At 41.5% G+C, this 24,944-nt stretch overlaps 1 protein-coding gene across 1 annotated transcript in view; it reads left to right on the top strand.

Moving 5' to 3' along the window:
* LOC139219783 (glutamate receptor ionotropic, NMDA 2C-like) overlaps positions 1–23,216 on the top strand; it is a 40,233-nt gene extending 17,017 nt beyond the window's left edge. Inside the window, exons 7-15 of the mRNA XM_070851742.1 lie at positions 2,451–2,662; positions 8,892–9,060; positions 10,390–10,543; positions 11,021–11,146; positions 13,174–13,403; positions 17,545–17,705; positions 18,675–18,862; positions 20,179–20,411; positions 21,657–23,216. Of these exons, the coding sequence (XP_070707843.1) occupies positions 2,451–2,662; positions 8,892–9,060; positions 10,390–10,543; positions 11,021–11,146; positions 13,174–13,403; positions 17,545–17,705; positions 18,675–18,862; positions 20,179–20,411; positions 21,657–23,216 (3,033 nt within the window). The remainder of the gene's footprint in view (positions 1–2,450; positions 2,663–8,891; positions 9,061–10,389; positions 10,544–11,020; positions 11,147–13,173; positions 13,404–17,544; positions 17,706–18,674; positions 18,863–20,178; positions 20,412–21,656) is intronic.
* Positions 23,217–24,944: the final 1,728 nt, after the last annotated feature.

Below are 24,944 nucleotides of genomic sequence, written 5' to 3'. Positions count from 1 at the left end.
AAGTGTATGTCCTCCATTGTGACACCCTGGCAGTTTAACATGGTATTGCTCCTCATCACTGTCAAAAGGGTGCTGCTGTAGTTCTTCTCTTTTCTTTTTTTCTTGTTATTCTCACATCTACTCTTTGACCTGTGGAATCAAAATGGAAAACAATACTTACCTTGAAGTATAATACTATAAAAGGCGTAGAGCTGCAATAATCAATATTTTATGTATCTACAATATGAAAGAAGTCACTTGTAGTGAAAAACCTTGCTCCTCTTAGCTCTATGGAAATTTATAGCATCTTTCAATTCATTGTTTAGCTGTTTGTCCTGCAACTTTACTGTTTTGGTTCACTGACAACACTCTCATAAACCTAATTTTCCAGCAGCAGGAGCAGAAAAGAGCAGGAAGATCCTTTCAGCTAAAAAAGCTCAAATAAACCAACTGTATGCCTTCCAGCATCAAACAGCTGACAGACCAAGTTAGCCACTAGCTGGTGAACATAGTGGAGCATCTAGGAGCTGTGATGGTGGGAGCATATTGCTTCAGGAACCAGTGAAATGAGGAAATACACTCCATAAAAACATAGTGATGAATCCGTGAGTTTGAAGTGCTGTTGTCAGTCTAAACATGGTCTTTTACAAGGGATACTTCATATGCAGTTTACATTACGTTACGTTCATTCACCGGAGGCCTTTGTCCAAAATGTATTGTCTTGCAGTAAGTGCATTCAAACCATGTAGGATAAAGTTCACCCCCATCAAAAATTGGTGGTGTATTCCTTTAAAAATAACAAACAACTAAAAACATGTTCAGTGCTGTAGTAAAACTGCTTAGGGATGTGTTTTGCTACCAAAGACTGTTGAGACGTAATCTGAAGAGGTGGGATTTTAGCCTGAAGGTGGGCAGTGAGTTCAGTGGGGAACTCATCCCACCACTGTGGAGCCAGAGCAGAGAGGAGCTTTGACTTGAGATGAGCAACCACAGGGTCTTCTGAGTAATGGGATGGCTGAACGTCCACGGGCAGAGGAGTGCAGTGGTAGAGCTGCGTGGTGGGGGTGACCATGGCGTGGAGGTTGGCAGCAGCAGGATGGACTGGATGTGAGCAGCAACAGGGAGCCAGAATGTATATATCATTTAAGCAGTGCTGAATTAATTTAAATTTGCTGCCCCGGGAAGACGTTTCACATCAGCAGACATGATCAGCATTTAATTTGATTTCTAACATGAGGTATTGAGGAAATCTCAAGATCCTCATACTGTACTTTAATAATCAATAACAGTTTTGGCACCTTCCTAATGAGTGTGAGGGTGGCTGGTGTATGACAAAGCGTCTGCTTAAGATGCTCCATGAGAGGATAAGACATCGGAGAATCCTATGAAAGACAGTTTGAAATGATTGATCTTCACAACTGGCATCTCTGCGATTCTGTCATTCACAGATGGCGCAGAGAAACAAATCACCATCTTGAACATCACACCGTACCTTCATGCAGATTTGTAAATCATTCATATATGATGAAGGAGCGAGCAGCAGCGGTAGTGTGTAGTAGTAGTATGAGCGAGCAGAAGAGCAGATTTAAGAGTTGGTATGAAAAAGAGGTCTCATTAAAGCTGTGAGGAACCGAGTTTCACATGCAGTAAGTCAGCACTGGCTGAGCTCAGTATGGCTCATTAGGTTTGGGTTGATGTGACAAACAGTCCTGGCTCTCACAGAGAAGGTTTCACTGAGTTTAGTGCCGACATCGGTGGCATTATTCATCGTGTGATGTGACATTATACAACAGTTCTGCTCCAAAGTGGCTCCATCTGACATTAAACTCTCAATCTACTGCCTTTTTTTCATTAGTTACCATGCCACTGTATAACTGCATGTCAGCATATCGGTTTGTCGATTCCAGTTTGATTCTTTGCTCACCCAATTTTTTTTCCATTATCAAAGCCATTCGACAAAAGCAGCAAATACTTTAAACACACCAAGTCATAAAAATGCAGATAATAATTAACACTAATTACTTGAACAGTTCCCATTTATGAACAGTGGCATTTCAATTTGTTTATTCAGTTGAAAAAGATAAAATTAATAATTGAATAATCAGTCAACAAAATGAACACAGATTGAAGGCAACACATGCTGGGATGTATTATTGATGTGATGCGGTCGGTTTGCTCCGTGTTTTAGTGTCTGCTTTTTTTTTTTTGTCTTACTCAAAGACTTTTAAATCTTCTTGGTATGCATTAATGAACTTTACTCTTCTTTCATCTTCTAACCTTCTTCCTCCAGGTCAGCAGATGCTAATTTTCCTTTATAAAATAATAAAAAAAATCATTCATCCTGTGAAGTAGGGAAAGACAAGACAGGTGAAGAGAGAAGGGATTGACATGCAGGGAAGGTCACGGTTGAGATTCAAACACAAATGTACACGATAATGACGAGCTCTTTGTCTGTCTCCCTCCTTCTCCAGGTGGGTACCTACGCTCGAGGGATCCTCCAGGTTCGCTACCCGGTCTGGCCTCGATATGGCAGCTTTTTGGAGCATGTGTCTGATGACCGCCACCTGACCGTGGCCACGCTGGAGGAGCATCCCTTCGTCATAGTTGAGAACGTGGACCCGGGCACTGGCACATGTGTTCGCAACACTGTGCCCTGCAGGCGCCAGTCCAATTACACAGAGAGGTACACACAGCAACACAAATGCATGTACAGCTTGTTATGTCTGCACAAATATGTAGATGTAAGCAAAGACACAACATAAACATACAGTCACAGATAGGGTTGGGTAGTGAACACCAAAAGCTGGCAGTGAATGTTCATAAGGTTTGTTATCTTGTTCACTAATTGGCTGATAAAACTATTAAAACTTATAGACAACGACTACAACGATCTTATAAGTTCACTGCATGTCACACTGTGTGAGATGGCTCAAATAAAGCCTTGGTCAGACTCTACAACATCAATGCTGGGACCAACGTATTTCTGCTTGGGGCCCTCATCAAGGTCATCCGTGCCGCAAACCAAAACATGTTTGTCTCCAACCTGCTGCTGGAGTTTTGGCATCAAGGTTAAGAAGGAGGAGGATGAGGAAAATGACATTGTAAGGTCCGTCTTGGGAAAAGAGGGCGACATGAAATCCTGATTTACCTCAAAGCGAGTTTGAGATAACTGTGTTTGTAGCAGTAGCATTATGCTAACATGCCAAGTGTAGTATATGTCATGTTGTGCCCTGATTTGTTGATTTGTAAACATGAGTCGTAGCAGCAGTTACATCGTCGGATTTTGTTGGACAACCACGTTTGATTGGCAACCAAAGATTTCACCATTACTCACTTGTATCTGTGCTTTCACCTGTATCACAGTGTCCTCATCAGCAGATTCAGCTTGCTCTGTTTCCTCTCTGTGGCTGTATGTGCAAATTCCCCTCGTCCGTTGTCGACTTAAGAGTCGGGCTTGACAGTTCATTCTTGACTTTTGAGGCAACAGCTGACAAAACAACCTCGGCTCAGGATCCATTAATACCAGAAGCTCCAGAACAAGCGAATAAGTGGACCTTGAGTTGAGATTGTTTTGTTAGCTGCTGTTTTTAGGATGAAGAATGAACTGTCAAGCTCTGTTGTTTATTCTTTGATCACAATGTTCCTCATTTGAACAGAAATTTTCGACAGTTTTGTTTAGGCTTCGCCACAATATACATTAGCGAGATTTGCCTTCTTTTTCTTTGATAAGAAAAAGCTCCTGCAAAACATGTAAAGTTAAATATCATTTTGGTTCGGGTTCCAAAACTTAAGTACTTATCAACGAGCATTTATTACCGAGTCCTACACATGCATGTCTGCACCCTCCCTCTCTGTTTGTCTGCCCCAGTTTAGTTCTGAGTAGACACCGCAGACCTCCACACTTCATTAAACACAGCGTAATTGTGTGTGCTGAGTGTCTAAGCACTTTAAAAACACACCTCCGGTGTCAAACACAGATCGCAGCATGGCAGAAAACAGCCATTAAACAGCTATTACCTCTGACTACCTACTTTATCCAGGAGTACGTAATGTCTTCATTATGTTTAAACAACCATAGACATTAGAAGTACAAGTATAAGTATAAGTCTGTCATAAACATAATAACTAGTGTCAACCACTTTGTCAGCTCAGCTTCATTGTTTCCACACAGGAAACAGGAGCAGTTTGGAAACACACATAGCAACTACTGGGAAGTGTGTCTCATTTAAAATCACTGTTCATTCTTTGACTGGCCTGAAAACACAGTTTATCTGATCAATAAGTGACACAAACAGAATTCATGTGTCATGCGTGAATTTCAACAGTGTCCTTGACTTGCCGGAGTCATTACGATATCCTGCTAAAATCAATAGTGTTTGTCCTTTGAGATGAAAAATGGGAGCTCAAAATGATTAAACTTATCCAAGCTTGTCTTGCTCTTCGATGTGCAGTTTTAAATTTGACAAAAAAAAAATCTTAACACCCACTCTTTTCTAAAGCTTGTTATGAAGATCCCTGCTCTTTTGCGTGGGTTGTCAGATTGATGGGGATTCCTGTAAACGGTGGCGTTCAAGTGTGCCTGAAATTACATATTGTGAAACTATGTGATTTGAATGCCGCGCAGTGCAGAGCCAAACGTGAAACCAGGAAGGTCATGTTCCAGAAGTAAGAAAAACATCATTCAAAATCCCACTGACACAGATATTAAATAACTAAATAAGTAAAAATCCAACCTTGCTACATAATCTTATATAACAGTATATTGTGTGGTTCACTATGGTTGTATGGTTTTCTATGTTCGTCATTATTCTTATCATATCTTATTTCTGAGACATTTATTGAGACCAGACTAGAATAGGTTTCTAAAAGAGCCATATTTTCTGTGGACAACATCTCTCTTTGACTGAGATGCTGAGATTTTATTCAGTTACTATTTTTTGGTATGCGAGGATGCAGCACAACAGAGGAGAAGTGCTCCTTCTAAGTATCTATTAATCATGTCTAATTAAGAGCAGAGGACACACATATTGTTCAGCATACCAAGAGATGCAAGAACAGACAAAACATTGCATTTTCTGCCAGTTCTGCACTTGTTAAAGCCCTGATACTAAGTCAGGCATCGTGTTGTCAGCTGACAGCTAACCTGCCACTCCCACCACATCTCACTGCACTGATTTGGTGGTTTATTTAAAGGCCTTTAGGCACACCTTCGCTTTGTATGCTGCTGTTTTCATGTTGCTGTTGGCACACGACTCCTTCCCCTTAGACACAGTAGCTCCTATCTGCACTCTGGAGGTTTGTTTTTTCTAACTGAATTCTCTCTGCCGGTTATTGATTATTTTACTATGTAATCATGCTGCTATGTTGTTTACCTGCAGCCGGGAGTTTACCCAGCAGTAGAACGATTCCAGTTGTAAAGCCAGCTCCATTTGCCTCAGTATTTTTACAGAGAAGTTTGTGTTACAGTTACATGTTCACGTAAATATTTCATATTTGAATATCAGGGCTAAAATCATTTTACTTTTTTTTTTTTTAACTATTTCAATCTTACTTAATTTTGGAATTGCAGGCAGATAGTGTCATTTGTATCATGTTATAGATGGAAAAGCAAAGCTTCCAAATTCACCTTTTTTACGCAAATGTTGATTCGGCTATGTTGCTACCTCGGCTGCTGGCTCAAAGGTGGAACTACAATGACCCCCATTCTGTCTAAGTTCCTTTTACATTTACCCAGCAAGCATCACATGTACCACCATAACTTGTGATGGATCATTAGATGTTGATATGTTTCATAGCACATAATTGTTAACCTTTTCATCACCCAAAACAACAGAAAGCAATCAATTCAGCCTATAAATGCCATGTTTCTGTTCACTCATGTGACTCCACATGTGTGTGTGTGTGTGTGTGTGTGTGTGTGTGTGTTTGTCTATGAGTATGTATCGGTTATGCAGATTGCAGAGCTGACCGTGGCTGGCACATTAATTATAGAGAGATATGTAGCGGCTGTTGTTGGGTGCGATGGCACATTGATTGCCAGTAAAGAAGATTTATCTGTCCAACATGGGGACATCTGTCATAGCATGGGACAGTGTTATCCCATCCTACCCCCTTTCTGTTTCTCTTGCACCATTCTCTTTGGCTGGCATGTCCCATTTGGACGGTGACCAACAAACGGAGAAGAAAAGAGAGTGAGACAAGACTGCTGCTATATAAATCAGTTAATCTTGCTGTGTGGTCTGAGCAGCTTCCCTGCAGAGCAGATGTTTAGCGTGATTAAAACTTTTTGTCTTGCTCATTAAAAATCCTTTCTTTGGACAGATGATGGCTTCTTTTGCCAGAAAGCTGAGCCTACTTGCTGACCTGATTAAGAGCAGGAATTTTACACTAAAATCCACCTCTAAAAATCTTAGCACAAAATTCAGTGACCAGATGCTAAATATAAAGTAGTGCTGACACACAAAGTTGATACTTTGATTAGTTCTAACAATAATGATAATTAATTAATTGCTTTAGTAATTTATATTTCAAAAATGCAACGCATATCCTGGATCCAGTGCTTCAAATGTGAGGATTTGCTTAATTTCTGAATTTCTTATTATTGTAAATTAAACACACTACATGACCAAAAGTATTTGAACAGATGTTCTGTAACAAGCGAATAATGGTTGTTAATACTGGATGATTTTATAAAACTCTGGATAACATTTAGGGCTAGTGATGGTTAACATCCTTTACTGATGTTTTTGAAATTATGTTTTTTTGTCTACAATATCTGCATCTGACAACTATGGTTAAGGTTAACAAAAGATCTTGGTTGTGGCAAGTAAATGATTGGTTATGGTTTGGTTACAGTTTGGGAACTACAACATTTGGTTAATGTCTAGTTAAAAAAGTGAAATATTACGTTGTAGGGGGGTGAGTTACATACCAATTCATTACCTGACCTCTACCATCACTACATGAAGGATACACCACTTCCTGCCTTCACACTAAATGCTGGCACTGGAAGTAAATGGTGTACTGCAGATTTAACCAATGATACTGGGCCTGTTGTACCTCTGTGTGCTTTTAGTCTGGGGTTCTTGGTTTGGATAAGTTCCCATTGTTCTACTTAATGAGAAATCATCATGCTACTGTATGCAATTACTTTGTTTATTACTTGCCACCTTGTGGTAACAGGACAGTGTCCCCTTTCACAAAGTGCGGTCCATTAAGAAATAGTTTACTGTGTTTGCTGTTGAAAAATATGACTGGCCTCCACAGAGCCCTGACCTCAACCGCATCCAACACTTTGGGACTGAACTGGAACGCCAACAACAAGCAAAGCTTATATAGGAAGTATGTAGTTGATCAGAGTCTTTTGTCTGCTATGGTAGTTTATCTTTGGGTCTGAATTGCTGGCATATAAGTTTATGATAGTTTGTTGACTGTTAACATGAAGCAATTACTATAGGACATTAACTTTTCAATGGCTTCCTAATCAGTTTTACATATCCACACATTCAAATGCCCTCCTCCTCCTCTTCCTCCCCCTCCATCTGTCCTCCTTTACTCTTGCCCTCCTTTCCCTCCAAACTGAAACCACAGCCCTGTCAGTCCTCGTCTGGCTGTTCGCCGTGTGTGTCTTGTCTACTGTTCACCTGAAAATCCTCTCTCTCTCTCTCTCTCTCTCTCTCTCTCTCTCTCTCTCTCTCTCCCTCCCCCTCTGTCTCTATCTTGGGTGTAACTCCCTCATGGTGCTTTCCCTCCACACTGCACTAGTTTCTGGGCATTTTGTGCAGAACCCACTACACAACACAACTGCTGCTAATCCTCAGAGGATACTGCACTATATGTGTGCATGTGTTTGTGTGTGTGTGGTGGAGAGAGATGGCACAATTTAAATGTGTTTGTGTGTGTGTGTGTGCATTGTCAGTGGAGTGTGTATAATAACGACAGGTGGCCGGCTCCTGCAGCAATTAATTAACGCTGCGTTTATCAGAGCTATTGACTCCTGTGAAAGAAGAGAGCCTTTCAGAAACACTTTAAATGTGTCTAAAATGAACTCTTACGCTGTTGAAAATAATCAACTTGAACGTTAATTACTCGCTTGACTTTTTTTTCATTCAATGTCTTGCTCATTTATTCACCCACATGCTCTTTTTTTTAATCACTCTTCAGCTCTTGTACTGACTCATTTACATGCTGAGGTTATTTCAATCACAGTCTCATACGCACGCTCGCACACACACACAAACAGACACAGCGTAGTTTAGGTTTAGGCCTCCACTTTAGCAGCTGAATGGATGAAAAAGAGAAAAAGGAAGGTTTTTTAGGAAGTTTGTTGACTTCAATTTGTCTGCTTTTAACTTTCATTGTCCTCTGTTGCTTCTATGTGGCTCTCTGTTATTTTTTATTCTATTATTTTTCCCTCTTTTTTCACCTTTTCCTGTCCCTCTGTGCTCTTCTTCTACACCCCATTAAGTAGCAAGGCCACAGAGAGGAAGTGGGTGTCCCTCACATGCTATACACCGTAATGGCCTTTGATTAGAGGCCATCACAGTCACTCAACCATCCACTGTGGGCTCTGTCACACTGCAATTGTGTGTGTGTATGTGTGTGTGTGTGTGTGTGTGTGTGTGTGTGTGTGTGTGTTTGAAATTTCTAAGCATCTCCTCCGTCTGTCTCCGTCTTGAAAGACATCCTGTTAACAGACATTGATTTTAGCTAATGAACCAGCCATCGCCTGCCCTTCACTTTGCTACCGTAGATGATGCTCGCGCCGTGAGAGCCCATGAAAACAAACAGCTTTAGTCTAGAAAAAAGTCTAGAGATAACTACAGTCCCAGTTACCAGAGAGTGTTTTTGATCACAAGATATAAAAAACAAAACTGGATTTACCAGATGTTTGATGCTGTTTTCTGTTACAGTATTATCGGCCACTCGGAGTCCTACACCAAACTGTGTTGTAAGGGCTTCTGCATAGACATCCTGAAGAAGTTGTCCCGCACGATCAAGTTCTCCTATGACCTCTACCTGGTCACCAACGGAAAACATGGCAAGCTGGTTCGTGGGACTTGGAACGGCATGATTGGGGAGGTGAGAGTAAGGGCTGAGTTATTTAAAGAAGGATAATTCCCTGAATGAACAAGGTGTTTTAAAATGCTCATCCACACATCTAACTAAAATAAATGCAGCTTTGGGCTATGGCATGCCCTAATTACGTTAAAGGTAAGTTATGTGTGTGTAGCATGCTAGATATCACCAAAAACAGCAGTGGAAGCTGACCCATAGTTTTAAGAACACTGCATACAATAAACAGTAACTGTTCTTTATATATGTAAGTTTATTTAACCAGATTAGTTATAGAAAACGGGAAATGAAATAACTTTAGATATATACCTACTGCAGACACAAATTTAGCAACATGAAGTCATGAAGTACAAAGTCACACAACAAAAGTAAGAAATTATTTAAAGCTGCGTTAATTAATAGACTTTTGTGGATCTCTTGGGCAGTGCAGCAAACTGTAAACACAACACCGACATATCACTTTATGAAGTTGTTTTGGTAAACATGTTAGCAAATGGTTGAATACACATTGAGCAGCACTAACGTCCATTTAGACGGGTGGTGTAAAAACCCCAAAGCTGTACAGAAGGATTCATAGCAGTGGATGGCAGTAATGATGCATAGTGCTTTAAGTGACACGAGCATTGCATGGCCGAGAGACTTTCTTTGATGGGTTTTATCTAGGTCAGTGGTGTGAGGCCATGCATATACATATGGAGCTAATACACACCTTTCTACCACACAAGTCACATCAAACACAGCTGCATTTGAAAGTAAAACACCCTGAACAGGTGTTCCTCTGGAGAACCTTCTTGCTTATGTTTCTGTGCCTGCAGGCATTTTGCTCAGGGTATGTATCTGCATATGTATGTGTGTGTGTGTGTGTGTGTGTGTGTGTTACATTTATAAAAACAAAATTCCTGCTTTTCAGAAAAGCAAGCGTGGATATGAGCACCCCTGAGATGTAGCATTCTCTCTCTCTGGATGTTCAGATGATGAGACAAGTATTTTTGTCATATATATCTCTGCAGACAGCCTTTATTAGAGTCATGTCTTACTTGGAGCACAAAGTGTTTGCTGCATTGTGGCCTACATGTTCAAAAAGGACTGCTCATGAAATTCAGAAATGGCTCTCTTTTCAGCAAAGAGGATCTTGGTTGCCTGTCCTTTGGGACGCTGGGAAGCAGGTTTTGTTGTGATAAAATACACCCATTCAGGTCTATTTTACATATAGTAACCAAAAATGGTTTGACACAAATGCAGAACATCATGTTTTTACACTGCTGACCACTGTCAATGCCCTACTGTGCTTCTACCGTGCTTTACTTTATTGTCTGACTTACTCTCCTCTCTCAGGTTGTGTATAGACGAGCTGACATGGCCATCGGCTCTCTCACTATCAATGAGGAGCGTTCCGAAATCATCGACTTCTCTGTGCCGTTTGTTGAGACAGGCATCAGCGTCATGGTAGCTCGCAGCAACGGGACAGTTTCCCCATCTGCCTTTCTTGGTAAGAAAAATAACTCCTCCTTCTACATCCATTTCGATTTGATTGTGCTGGTTCAAACCGGTCATAACATCCATTATCCTGCAGTTTGATGTACAGTAGGTGTCAGCCATGTTGCCACCACCTTGTTTCTCATCACTTTCTCCTAAGATGGCCTACTTAAACAAGTTCTGTCTCTGCAGACGCTTCAGGAAACTTCTCATTAAGCTTTTATCCCGCCGATAACTGTAGCCTACAACTAAATCCCCTTACGTACTGCACACACACCTAAATCCCTTTTCCAAACCCCAAACAACAAAATTCAGCACAAAATCCTGAACAGTGTATTTCTGTATTCTCATTTTCTTCTCAGTCAGGCCTTCCTGCTATCCTTCTACCACATATGGTGACTCCATCACAGGCTGTGGTTTAAAAAGCAGGAAGTACAAAAGAGACTTACTTTAATCCTCTATGTTTGTTCCTTCACTTCTCCTCCTTCAGAGCCCTATAGCCCAGCAGTGTGGGTCATGATGTTCGTGATGTGCCTCACCGTGGTGGCGGTGACAGTTTTTGTGTTCGAATACTTCAGTCCAGTCGGCTACAACCGCAGTCTGGTCAGCGCCAAATGTGAGTTTTACACCTTTTTTTTTTTTTTTTTCCCCACTGGTAGGGTTTATTCCCCCTGAGTACAGTGATAGGGGAGTGAATGATCACCACAGTAGCATCACCACAGGAGAGGTAAGCAGGAGAGAGAGTCCATATTTGTCCCACAGATTCCAATCATATTTTGTTAGTCTCACATATTTTGCAAGTCTGCTGATTTCTGAGTGGGATATAATAAGGATAAATTTTGTTCTATTTACTTCATCAAAAAATAGCCATAAAATAGCCAGAAGCTGTGAAATAAAAAAAGATCCATGAAATGTACTTAATTTGCATCTTACAAAGCACTTCACAGTAAGCCAGGCTGCATGCCGCTAAATCCAGCCCTGTCTGCACGTTCTGCAACATTAAGAGTTCCTCAACAGGATTTTGGGGAGAGGGCTAATCAATCCCAGAATGCAGCGCTGACAGAGCGTGCCTCGTCTCCAGGTCCGAAAGGTCATTTTCCTGTTTTAATTAGCATTCGTCGCTGTGCTAATCGAAGTGTGATTGATGGCGGTGGCACCCTCCGTTGCTGCACATAAGCAACGGTGGCAGAGAGCGATGGAGACGGGTTGAGGCTGTGAAATTGTTCTGTTTGGAAGTTTGCAGAGGGGCATGTGACGGTTCACGAGTACTTACGCAGTGAGCAGTAGACATATTTTCCTTGATGAGAACCTGTAGAAACAAATGTGTGTTAAAAACAATGTAATCAAACATCTGTGTCAGGAGTTGCAGCATATGTTCACATTTGATTGAAAACACCACTAGTAGCTGTAGAAATGAGGACTCCTGTTTATCAGGAGCAAAGGAGGAGATAATTTACAAGAGTATTGTTTTAGAGCCACAAAATCTGCACAGGAAAAAAGGTCATGAGGATGGATAGTTCAGCAAAACATTTGACTTTTACAGGGAGACAGCCGTTTCCTTCTAGTTTCTTACTGACAGTCAACACTGGCTCTTTAAAACCATGACAGTGATCTTCCCTTTACCTGAACTAAGCTAACTAAGTTGGCCTAAACCCAACCAAACCTTAACCACAGAAACTCTGTGTTACGACCAGAAGCACACACAAGAAAACTGACTCAAAAACTCAACGCGAGGCAAACAGATGGCAAAAAGGTGCAGTTTATTGTAGAACACAATCAACAAAGACAAGGCACCAAAAGCAGACACAACCCAAAAATACTTACAGACAAACACAAACCTGACCAGACTCTCAACAAGATACGAACACTGACTAGGATGCTGGAACACTCGACACAAGGGTACAAGACGATCTGGCACAGGACAAGAGAAGAGGCAGACAATATATACACCAGGGAAGGGAGCACAGGTGGAAACAATCAGGGCGGGGCAGACAATCACAGCAGCGGGAAACACACAAGGGCAGGAAGTCAAGGGGCCTGAAACAAGAGGGAGAAGCTGAACACCACAATAAAACAGGAAATACATAATACATGAACTAACCTTAACAAACTCGACAAGACATAACTCTGACATCTCTTTTCCTGCCAATAGCGGCATACGTGTTGACCTTGAGAGGAATTACAAACAGAAACTGTTCACAGCAATGTATCAATGTATTGATTTTTGGAAAATATGTTTAAATGTAATGTTTTAATGTTCTGAGCATCAGAAACAAACTTCCATTAACTGTTTTTCTGTTGGGATGGAGGCTTATTTTTTGGTGATCCCAAAAACCAGAGCAGATAAAAAACTATCTGCATGTCTAGATACCGTGAGACCACTAAAATGTTTTCCTAATATTTATGAAGAATTTTAAACCCTTATTTCTTCGAAGCTATTTTTGTTTCTTGAGTGTATCTTACAACATACTCCTTGGGTACGCCACTATCTTTTTGGACATGATTCTTGGTATTCAGGTGACCTAATCCTAAAACAAAACCACTGATTTCGCCACTTTGGGCTAAAGGTGTCTCCATGTTTTATACAGGAAACTGTGACATGGATATAACTTGTCTTACTCTCTCCTCCCTCTGTTTGCTCAGCTCCTGGTGGTCCGACGTTCACTATCGGGAAGTCAGTGTGGCTGTTGTGGGGCATTGTCTTCAACAACTCGGTCCCCATCGAAAACCCTAAAGGAACAACCAGTAAGATCATGGTCCTGGTCTGGGCCTTCTTTGCTGTCATCTTCCTGGCCTCTTACACTGCCAACCTGGCTGCCTTCATGATCCAGGAACAATATATCGACACAGTGTCTGGGCTCTCCGACAAGAAGGTAAGAGACTGAAAAAACACAGTTTCACTTTCGATAATAACCTCGGAGTGATTATGAGGGACAGTCATTAAAAGTCCACTCAGACACACAGAAAGCAGGCTGTTTTTATGGAGCCGTGAGATATGGAGCAAACCACGTCTGTGTGTTTCAGCTCATGCCACATCATCTCCTTCTCTCTCTGTTCATCACTCTGCATCGACTAATAAACCATGAACGGAAGAGAGACAAAAGACTCGCAGAAAGCCTTCAAGATGAAATCAAGTAACTGACTTTGTCGTGAACGTTTCTGTCCTTTTCCTATCAGTGGGGAGCCCAGGGGCATGAATGACTAATCAATTACTGCCTTCTGTCAATACAGATGGTGTCTGAGTCTTGACTTGTCCTGTCAGTATTTTAGTCTGTCCATCAATATTCCCCCTGTGCCGTCTCCATCTCTCGTCTCTCTCACACTGTTAAAACAAGATCGCCAAATGTCAAACGATTTAAAACCTTCAAGCCACAGAAGAAAACAGCATCTATGCACTTTCTCTACCACACACACACACACACACACACACACACACACACACACACACACACACACACACACACACAGCCTGGACACAGGGCCTCAGAGAAGCTTTACAAGGAAGCATTTCATTCTTCCCTGATGGCGAAAGCAACGCCCCGGCAAAGATCAGCAGAGCCACCAAAGTGATCTATGGTTGAAACTGACAATATTAACTTTATGCAGATGCATTATGTCCCACAGCATAAAGGACCAATATAAATTAAGCTGCACAATACAACCTCAGCTGCTCCTTAAATCTGAGATCCTACCCGGCAGAAGGATTAGGTGGGTTTAGGCCGTAGGCTGGTGGGGTTCACATCATGCAGGTTAAAAGGATAAGGAAAGAGTTATTCTATATTTTTCCTATTGCCAATAAATGTTAATCCGTCTCTCAATACTTTCCAACCCTACCTTATCTATGTCTTGATCCAAAACAGAACTGTGGAAAACCTACTCAAACCTGACGAGCATAAATTACATTTTTCAAACCGGAGACTGGATGTGTAACGGCCTGAGGATAGCCAGAACCTGATTTAAATAAACCTGAGGATAATCAGACCTGTTTTACAAGCCGGCTGACCCAAACAGACCCAAAGCCAACATAATTTGCCGCCAATTAATGAGCAATCCCGGTCGAAACATCTCATTTTGGAAATTGCATTGGAGCTGTATGAATAGAATTGTATTAAGTGGTACAAATTATGGGGAAAATAGGAATTTCTTTGGAAGAGAAGCTCCATTTAAACCAAAGTGAATATCCATTCATGATTAATTTATCAATCAAAATGTAATTATTAATATCATTCATATACTGTATGTTCAACTGTAAACAAAGTAGACAAATTTCACATTTTTGTGTTGGTACTACAGGTGCATCAAGGCATAAATGTCAGTGTTGATTATTGTGCACTCTAAATAAATTCTAGCAATTAAGAGGCTTTAATAAACTGGAGGAGTGCCAATTTACCACTATTTGTGCTATAATTAGTACCAAATTGCATGGCACTTTACAGGAAACCTGTTGGAAATGATTAGGAAATTGTTATTATTCAGAAATGATGAACCTGTAAAATAAACTGTTACGTAATTTTTCCTGAACTTTACAGTTCACACTCTTTGTCACATTCAAAACTTGCTTTTTCTCCTGTGATGATTATTATGAACTATATGATCAGAACTGATAGCTTAGATTAAATCCACTGACCCCCAGGCCAAAGACCCTCAGAAATACAACGGGAAAGCACCTGATACCTATAATGTGAACCCAGCCCAACTTGGGTCCCAGGTTGAGTCTCAGTTACGAAGAACCAAGTGGACCTGGAGAGAACTTTTATCTCAAGCTCATTCGTATCTTCTGAAGACGTACATCCTTAAAAATGGTTCACAAATATGTAGTGCCATTTAAAAACAGCTACTTTCTCAAAACAGCATTACTCAAACTGGACTAAAATATGTATTTGCTGGGACTAAATTCATCCATTAATACGATTAATCCACATTTGGCAAGTATTTCAGATACAGAAAAATGTCCACCAAAGGGCAAAGTAAAAAACACATGGTACACATGATTAATATATAATACATACTGCTTGCTTATACACTCAGTTACCAGTTTATAATGTAATTTAACAGCTGTAACAAATCTAGTGCCAGTAACTGTTGGAATTACTTCAATGTATTTCTCATGGCCAGAGGGTTTTTATATTGGTGAGCTGATTGGGGGAGTTGGGTGTGATAAAGGTCGCTGGCCATCTAACTGGGTATAAAGGTCTGATAGTTTGGACTGAGGGGTGTTTATCTGATTCTGATTTATTTCAGAAAGTTGTATCTGGATGCAATTTTGTAAGTAACTACTTGCTTAATGAATGACTTATGGAGAGTTCTGGAGTTTGTTCAAGAAGGCCGGGCCTTAGAGTCACTGTGCTGAGAAAATACTGTTATTCTAAAGTTACAGTCTTTGTTGAATTAAATTCTTCTGTGTTTTCTTGCTGTTCTGTTGCATAAGTCAGACTGCTGCACCCTCGTATTAGCTCCAACTGCACTTTTTGTGCACAATCATATGGATTTTGTTGCCCAATGCTTACATTAAACTTTTAAAGGAATTTCTTTGATGTTAGTATATATAAGATGTACAGTTACAGCGACTAACAATGCTTTCAATGTACATACAGGCATGTGTGTACTGTATTGAGATAGACCTGAAAATATGAGAACTTATCCGTTAATTTCTAATCTTCTCTCAGTTATGTGGGCTTTTGTTCGAACAGCTGATTATGTAGGGGAAAAAAAACGTGTAGCATCTGAACTGAAAACACTGCAGTTGCAGCTGAAGAGTGATTATGTTAACACACATACATACACCCACTCACATGCTCACATTTTGATTGGCCCATTCATTTGCGCTCGGCTCAAAAGGTCAATGCCGTAACCAAGATGAATAGATCTTTCCTGTTTACAGTCTAATTGAGCTCTAACAGATGCATTTCTGCTTCGTCCTGCATTAATACATCAGCTCGTGAAATGTGAACTTCGATCGGGTGCAGATTGAACTGGATTAGGATCATCTGTGGGCAGTGAAATGATTCAAACAGATGTGTGTTGACTAATATCACATTTAATCAAACAGAGGTGAGTGGAAAGGTACCCTGTCCATTTATGCAGAGTTGAGTCTGGCTGCTGATGAAGTCACTCTTGGAAAAAAATGGAACGACTCTAAAATGGATTTCATTTAACTGAGTAGTCCTTCATCCTCTTTACTCCTTTCGACCCCATTTCATCATTCTGGTCCCTGTTTTCTCCTCTTTTCCCAAATATTTTTCCTCTTCTTTTTCTTGATCATTTCCTTTTACTTACTCCTCTCTTCTTTTCTCCTTTTCTTTCCATTCCTCTCATCTTTTTCCCTTTCTTTGCCTCTAATCTTTTCTCTTCTCCTTTGTTTTACTGCTTCCCTACACCTGCTTTTTTCCCCCTTCGTTTCCTTTCCTTTCCTTTCTCCTTTATTCTTCTCTTTCACTTTTCTTTTCACCTCATCTCTTCTTGCCATTCACTCCTTGCCTCGCCTTACACCTTCTCCTCTCCTTTTTCCTTTCTTTTGGTCTCATCCACCTTTATCCCCCTTTCTTCCTGCCATCCTTTTCCATTACTATCCTTTTATTTCTTCTCCCCTTCTGTCTCTCCTCACTCCTCTTTCTCCCTCCTCTTCCTCCTTCTTATCCCTCTCATAACTTCATTCTTCTTTTCTCTCTCCTTTTAAAATTTCTTCCCTCCCTCTTTTGCCCTTCTTCGTTTTCCCTCTTTTCTCCTTCCTTCATCTCTTTCACCTCTTCCTTTTTTCTTCTGTGCTCATCACCTCCCATCTACTTTATTCTTTTCTTCTCTTTCTGCCGGCTCCTCTTCCTCCCCCATTGCCCTCTCACTCCTTTCAGTCTCTCTCCTCTCCTTTCATTTTCTCCTTGCTCCCTTCTCTCTTTCCCTCCTTCTCCTCACCAAACTCTTCTTCTCTTACTTCCCTCTCTTCTCTTGTGTCCCTCTCCTCATCTGTCATATCTTCTCCCCCTTTTCCCTTTCCTCTCATCCCCTCTCTCCCTACAGTTCCAGAAACCACATGAGCATTACCCTCCTTTCCGCTTCGGGACGGTCCCAAACGGGAGCACAGAAAGGAACATCCGCAGCAACTACCCCGACATGCACACACACATGATGAAATACAACCAGAAGGGGGTGGAAGAAGCTCTAGAAAGCCTCAAAACCGGGTACAATTTTACTGACATTTTTACTTTGTGACACCATTAGATAAGAGTTTATATTTAACAGATCCTCCTGAGAGTGAAGACATAAGACACCTCAGTAATTTGGGTGATACAGCAGATATTTGATGCTCTTTGTGTTGTAGCACCTATTTGTGAATTAGGCAGATGTGATGGGTGTATTTTTAGATGAAAAATCCTGTCTAGTGCAGCTTAATTTGTATAGAAAAGTGCTGTCAAACATTTGTCTTTACAAAGAATAAGCTCAGAACACTTGAAGTGATTTTGCACATTTTGAGCCCATTAACTACAAATTGTACATTGTACATTTTATATTTTGATTGATCGATTGATTTTCTTATGCCAGTGTGGAATGAAAATTCAATTTCAGAGACCTGAAACATGCTTTTTGATCATTTTTTCACCTGTAATTTTAGCCATGCAAGCGATGTGCTTAATGTCAGGATGCTGATGTCAGTCAGTAGGTCCAGACTAAAATATCTCAGATTGATCATGACAAAGTTTGGTGAAGACGTCCATGGTCACCATCTCAAAACATCAAGTAGAAATAAACAAATGACTTTCCCCATCAGCCTTAGCTGTAATGTTAGCATGCTAACAGTCTAAATTAGGATAGTTTGCATGGCAAAAATTACTTGCAAAACATCAATGTATCAATATTGTCATCATGGATATCTTAGCAAGCTGCGTCTCAAATGAACTGAAGGCAATGGCCTGTACAATAGGAAAAAAATCTCTTTTAAAATGCTTTTAAAAGTGCTCTACAGCGATAGATATCACCATTTGTATTTAATGGGCTAAAACATGCACATGTAAAACCAGTGATGCTGTAGGATCCTTTAAGAGAGAAACATATAGCCATAAATACAACCTTGTATGCAGAATGTATGCAAGAACTTTGCAAGAGCTAAACATTTCAGACAAAGAGTAATGTATGAATCTATTTGTATATAGGAAGCTGGATGCCTTCATCTACGATGCTGCTGTTTTGAACTACATGGCCGGGAAGGATGAGGGCTGCAAGCTGGTGACCATCGGTAGCGGGAAAGTGTTTGCCACCACAGGATATGGCATTGCACTGCAGAAGGACTCCCGCTGGAAACGGCATATTGACCTGGCGCTGCTGCAGTTCCTCGGAGACGGTGGGAATTCATCCACACCTTACATCATATAATACATAACCCATACCTGCACACACACTGATCACTTTCCTCTGTTTTATTTGCTTGTGGCTATTTCTGTCTCTCTGGCACACTGTATGTAAACCATGCAACTGGCATCAGTCCAGTTCAGTGTGTGCTGTATTAGCAGGGAAGTGGGCTTACAGGGAAGAGTTAATATCCTGCAGAACAGCAGGGAGTGTTAGGGATATGATTATCTCTATTACACACACACACACACACACACACACACTCTCACCATGATGACTGCCGGTGTGGAGTTAATATCCTCACTCCTCTGAGAGCTTAAGAGCCCCCCTCCACACACACTCACTCGTACTCACTCGTGATGATGTAATAGATAGTGTGTTTGTGGTCAACATAAGGTAACTGAGTGATAAAATGGGCCATGCTCCCTAGAGGCCGCTGGGTAGAGCACAACTCAAGAGGTGGCCACCTGTTCAGAGGCCTGGAGGAGTAGCTTATGTAGTAATGATAGCTAATGGAGATGCGTTTAAGTGCTGTAAATTCTTCTCATTCAAAATTTGTTTTGTTGTCATGGTGGAATGCATTTACACTGCAAAAGCATAAAGAAGACAAGTTGTTGTATGCATATGTACTGCAGTGATAAGAAGGGTGATATGTTTTTCATTTGATTGGCTCAGTGTCTTATTGGATTTAAAATAAAATAACTATAACATTATTTTTTTTTATATGTGTATGTGTGTGTGTGTGTGTGTACATATATATATATATATATATATATATAAATAATGGGTCTACTTAGAAACTCTAAAATGAATGGGTCTTTGGGGTTGGAGAGGTATAAGTGCTGAATTTCAGCTTTAGTTTGACAGTATTTACAGTGTAGGACGTGTACACAATTTGTACACAGTCACTCAGTTTTAGGAAAATGGAGCAGGAGTAAAGATGCTAAACATACAAACAAGGAAATCAGGGAGGTTTTCAGGCCAAAGAGTCTTGACTAGCCAAGTCAGTCCCCTGATCCAATCCACCAGATCATGTGCATCACAGATGAAGTACAGACTAATGGCCTGTTCACATCGTGGTAAGTTAGTGAAGAGAAGGATTCCAATGTTTATGACTCTCAAGCATTTCTGTCATCAGACAGTTCAAAACTGTCGTATAACTGAAGTGTTGGTTGTGTGATTGGTCAGTGAACTGTAGCACTACATCCATTAAATTGGCTTTTAATTTTTTGGCTAACACGAAGCATCTATTTTAATTTTTTAAGGCTTTTCTTACCCTTTTCCTAACATAAACCTTTGTCTCTCCAGGAGACACTCAGCGTTTGGAGACGGTGTGGTTGTCGGGCATCTGCCAGAATGAGAAGAACGAAGTGATGAGTAGCAAGCTGGACATTGATAACATGGCGGGCGTTTTCTACATGCTGCTAGTAGCCATGGGCCTCAGCCTGCTGGTCTTTGCCTGGGAACACCTGCTTTACTGGAAACTACGACACTCCCTCCACAAGTCTCACAAACTTGACTTCCTGTTGGCCATCAGTAGGGTTAGTAGGTTGATTTTTTTTTTTTTTGGAAAGCTGGATAGCTTGTTGTTTGTGGATCCTTGGTTGGGTCATTGGGTCATTTGCTGGTTGCTTGGTTTATGGAAGTGGGGTTGAGAAAATACTTCACTGAATTGACTATTTAGTTAAGTGACAGATTGGCTTGCTGTAATTGGATTAGCTGAGTAACAGCTTGGTTGAGTGATTGAAAGATTGGCTGGTAGATTGTTTTGACTCTAAGTGGTTGGCTGGTTGCTTTTTCAGTGTAATATACTGTTTTACATGAAGTAGTTTTTATGTGATGATAAATTAGAGCAAATGGGTGTGTATTTGCATGTAATTACGTGGTATCATTAGAGTCCCTTGTTATAATATCAGCAAAAATGGCACTGCATTCTTATTAAGAATGAGAGGGGAAGGGAGAGAGGAGGCATGAAAGGAAAGAAAAGCAGCACTAATTCTGATGTTTACGCAGCATTTAACTTTGATTGCTTAATGTTCATTTGCAATTAGCCTAAATCAGTACCCAGTTTGTTGATGCTGTTGTTTGGGAATGTGGTTATTGAGGCAAAAAAGCTCCGGCTAAAGATACAGCCAGAGAAATGTCCATGGACTCCAGCCTCTATGCTCCTCGGCCGTGTAATTACACCACTGTGCCTGGATCCGGGTTTTATCAGATTAACGGCTAAATGACTATCTGATCATTAATCCGTATGGGGCGGCCCCAAGGGCCAAATTAAATTTAGCTTTTTCAGGATCTCTCAGCCAACTGTAGAGAGCAGTCATGGGATTTGGTTCTGTTTGTCCATGCAGTTAGAGACAGTTTGTTCTGCAGGGGACTTTAGGCATGTGTGTCCCTGTGCATTTATTGGGGCAATCCTCTCAGCTTAAACTGTTTTTCTTTGAGTCCCGGGAGAATGCATAATGAATTTGTGACTAAGTCTTGCCTCAGTGATAAAATGAGATATTAATGAAATCAGTTTTTTTTATTTCACTGCCAGTGGGGTTTTTATTAGTTAGGAGGTGGATCGTCACTTTGAGATGCACAAATGAATTCTCGTCTGTGAAATTGTCCCCTTAGGACCACGAGGTTGATTCAAGGTTAAACAGTTTGTGGCTAACTATTGATTTAATTACAAATGATTGGGTGATTTATATTCTTCTTTTATTCTCCTGTCTCCTTTATTCCTCTCTCATTCATTCATTCTTTATCTTTTTCATTCTTTATCATTCTCTTTTATCTCTCAGGGTATTTATAGTTGTTTCAATGGAGTGGAGGATCATGGGCGTTCATCTGGTTTGGCCAAACCTGACCTGACGTCCAACTACGCTCAAGCAAACATGCTGAAGATGCTTCGCACTGCCAAAGACCTGGTCTCCACTGCTAATGTTGAGACCTCTCTGGACAACGCCACCAAGACCATAGAGCAGTTGAGTCGACATGGCGGCAGCTTACCTGTTCGTATTCCACAAGTCGCCACAGAGGCTGTACCGGGAGGATTTGCTTATGTTACCGAGAATCACTGCCCCCTTCCCCAACGCTCCCTCAGCCCACCTCTGACTGCTGTTACCTCTTTGAAACAGCAGAGGGGTGTGACCAGGCCCACGCCACTGCGCTATACGCTTCCGACTCACTCTACTTCATGTCTGTATGACCGGCCACTTCCTGTGTCCAGCCTCAGCAGTCCCCATCTGGCCGTTGGTGAGCCGCTCCCTCATCAACACCCGCACCACTACCAGACCACTGGGAGACTCTATGTAGACACTCATCATCACTCACCTTTCATACCCTACAATGATCTCCAACTACCTGACATCTACACCTCTCATCCGGTCTCCTCGCCTCAAAACCAACACATCCAAGCAGGCTTCTCCCGACGGAAAAGAAGGTCCAAGAGTTTCCAATGTGAGGATGGGGATGTAGAGAGGAGAAAACACAGGGACCAGGAAAAGAATGACAAAGGTCCTGTCTGTCTGAGTGAGCTCAAAGCCAATCACCTCCAAGACAACCACATCTCTGCCCCCAGCATTGACAACATCTACTCAGGTGAGGTGATATGTCCTCGGGTAGAAAACTACAGCTCCTGGCCCCCTGAGGACCTCGTGCTGAGAGGGAGACGCAGGCATCGCCGCCCCTCTTTCCTTAAAGCGACTTGGGGCAGCGAGCAGATGCGCCAGCTCGACGAATCCCAGTCATCCCTGTCCAGCCAATCACCTTCCACCCTGCCAGACCTGTTCCCATGCATTCTAACACCAAACACACCTGCAAAGGCCTACAACCCTGCCCACCTTCGAAACAACCTGTGCCTCCCACGGAACCAGGCCTACCTCCACATAAGGGAGGATCAGAGGAGGCCCAATGGGCGTAAGGGCCCGAGGCTGCGCTACTCCCACTCCGCCCACCTCCCCACCTATGGAGAAGCAGTGCGACATGGGAGTGGGTTAGGGCGGGGGATGGTACGGAGAGCCACCAGCTTGCTCAGCAGACAGTACACCCACTACCTGAACTCGTACCCGGGACTGCCCCTTTACCACGGTCCCCTAGACCTGCAGCAACACAGTCAGACCTCCAGCAGCCACCCAAGCCCCAGCCCCATGTGCCAGCTGCTAGCTTGTGGTGGTGGGAGATGTGGAAGCCAACGGGCTCTGCTGTACCAGGACAGTGTGTATGGGGCCTATGGGATCTATCAGGGATCCCAGACTGGATCAGAGGCCAAGTCTGGTCAGGGAGCGGGGGGCCAGCCTGTGGGGAGCCCCTGTGTACTTCGCCCCTGGCGACGGGTATCCAGTCTGGAGTCTGAGGTCTGATGGGAGCCAAAAGGGACCACATAAAATGGATACTGTAGAGCAATAGAGGACAAGCCTGTGGAGAGGGAGTAGTGGTTGTATTAATGTAGGAGGAGGAAGTTGTGACTTGAAGTAATTGTGGATTTCCTATGTGACTTTATGTGGTAAAGAATAGAAGTTTGGGTCTGCACATTTTACAGATGTTTGGGACTTTTTTGATGTACACTACAGTAAGATAAGAAGACTGCACTGTTACCAATTTATCCTCAAGAAAGCTGTGGAAAAGCTGTTGGCAGGTTTTACCCACTTGCTACTTTCGTATGACAGCGCTTGTGTGTTTTCTGTGCTTTAATGTGCACTAAGATTTACAACAGTCCACGGTGTTGGCGCATGGTTAAACTATAACCAGAGTTTTCATGCTGTGTGTGTGTTGTGTATATTCTATTGTGGATGGTTGGGATTCAGTCTTGGGTGTCGTCAAGTAGATGAACTGTTTACAGCTGGGAGGAATAAGGGATTGTATCTTTAAATACAGCCACCAAAAACAAGCAGCCACTGTAGCAAGATTTGTGAGGACAGCTGCGACGTACACGTGAAGAGTTTAATTCCAAAATAACACATTCAATATTAAAACATTTTGACTCCAGACAAAGAAGAGCAGCAGTTTTCTAGAATGAAATAATCATTTTGAGACCTCTGTTAATGAATTTCAGGTAACTTCTTTAAAGACGTATAATGTTTTGGAGCTAAACCTTTCAAGTGTTCATTTAGTGATGAGTCAGCGGAAGCGGAGACTTTGTGAAAGCAGTCCATATGAACACAATCTGCAAAATGATTAAAGTTTTGGGACAGCACTGACCAGCACTAGGTGTCTTAAACCATGGATTCTTGTTCCTCACTGGGCCTCAGTATGAGGCTGCAGCACAGCACAACATCACACAGGGCCTCACAATAGATCAATTCTGCATCTAAATATTATGTCAGTATAGAGAAAATGTGTTATTTGAGGCTGATTAGTGTCATATTTATGTATTCTACATATGATAGGAATTTATAGTCACTCTTGAATTTTTCTAATCACACTCTAATCACACATTCTCAGTTTTTCTTTTTGTAAAGCTGTTGCTGATTTACTGGAATATTTGTTATTACTGTATTAACTCTATCAGTTGGCCTATATTAAGATTTTCATCACTTTCTCTTTTCCACTCTTTTATATTCCCTTATCATCCCTCTTTTCCCATCCCCTCTAACTGTTAAATGATCAAAATTAAATGAGGTAATTGAAAGCTATTCTAGTATCTATATTACCTGGCTCACTCTCCCTGTAATTAATCACTTAGACCAATTAAAGAGCCTTTTTGGATGAACATGCATGTGCGCCTCTTCTTTGTAGAGTCTTTTTGTTTCTGTCCATGCCTGTTTTTAGAAGTCAATCATATCTTAATCGTTCAACATTTTGGGAAATTGTAGATTTATGGGCGGGTGTGTGAGGGATTTTTTTCTTGAATGGGTGTAGTGTTCTCCTATTTTCTGATTAAACAAACAAATATAACTTAGTGATCTTTAGAGTTACTGGTAACTGAATTTTGTTTCATTTGGACAGAACCAGGCTAACTGTTTCCCCTTATGTCTAGTCTTTATGCTAAGCTAAGCTAACCAGCTGCTGGCTGTAGCCTCTTATTTAGCACGCAGATGTAAGAGGGGTATCGACATTCTCAGCTAATTCTCGACAAGAGAGCATATTTT

This window comes from Pempheris klunzingeri, chromosome 20, assembly GCF_042242105.1.
Source record: "Pempheris klunzingeri isolate RE-2024b chromosome 20, fPemKlu1.hap1, whole genome shotgun sequence".
NCBI classification, from domain to species: domain Eukaryota; kingdom Metazoa; phylum Chordata; class Actinopteri; order Acropomatiformes; family Pempheridae; genus Pempheris; species Pempheris klunzingeri.
The sequence above is the reverse complement of the archived record's forward strand: the minus strand, read 5'-3'. Positions and strand labels throughout refer to the sequence as shown.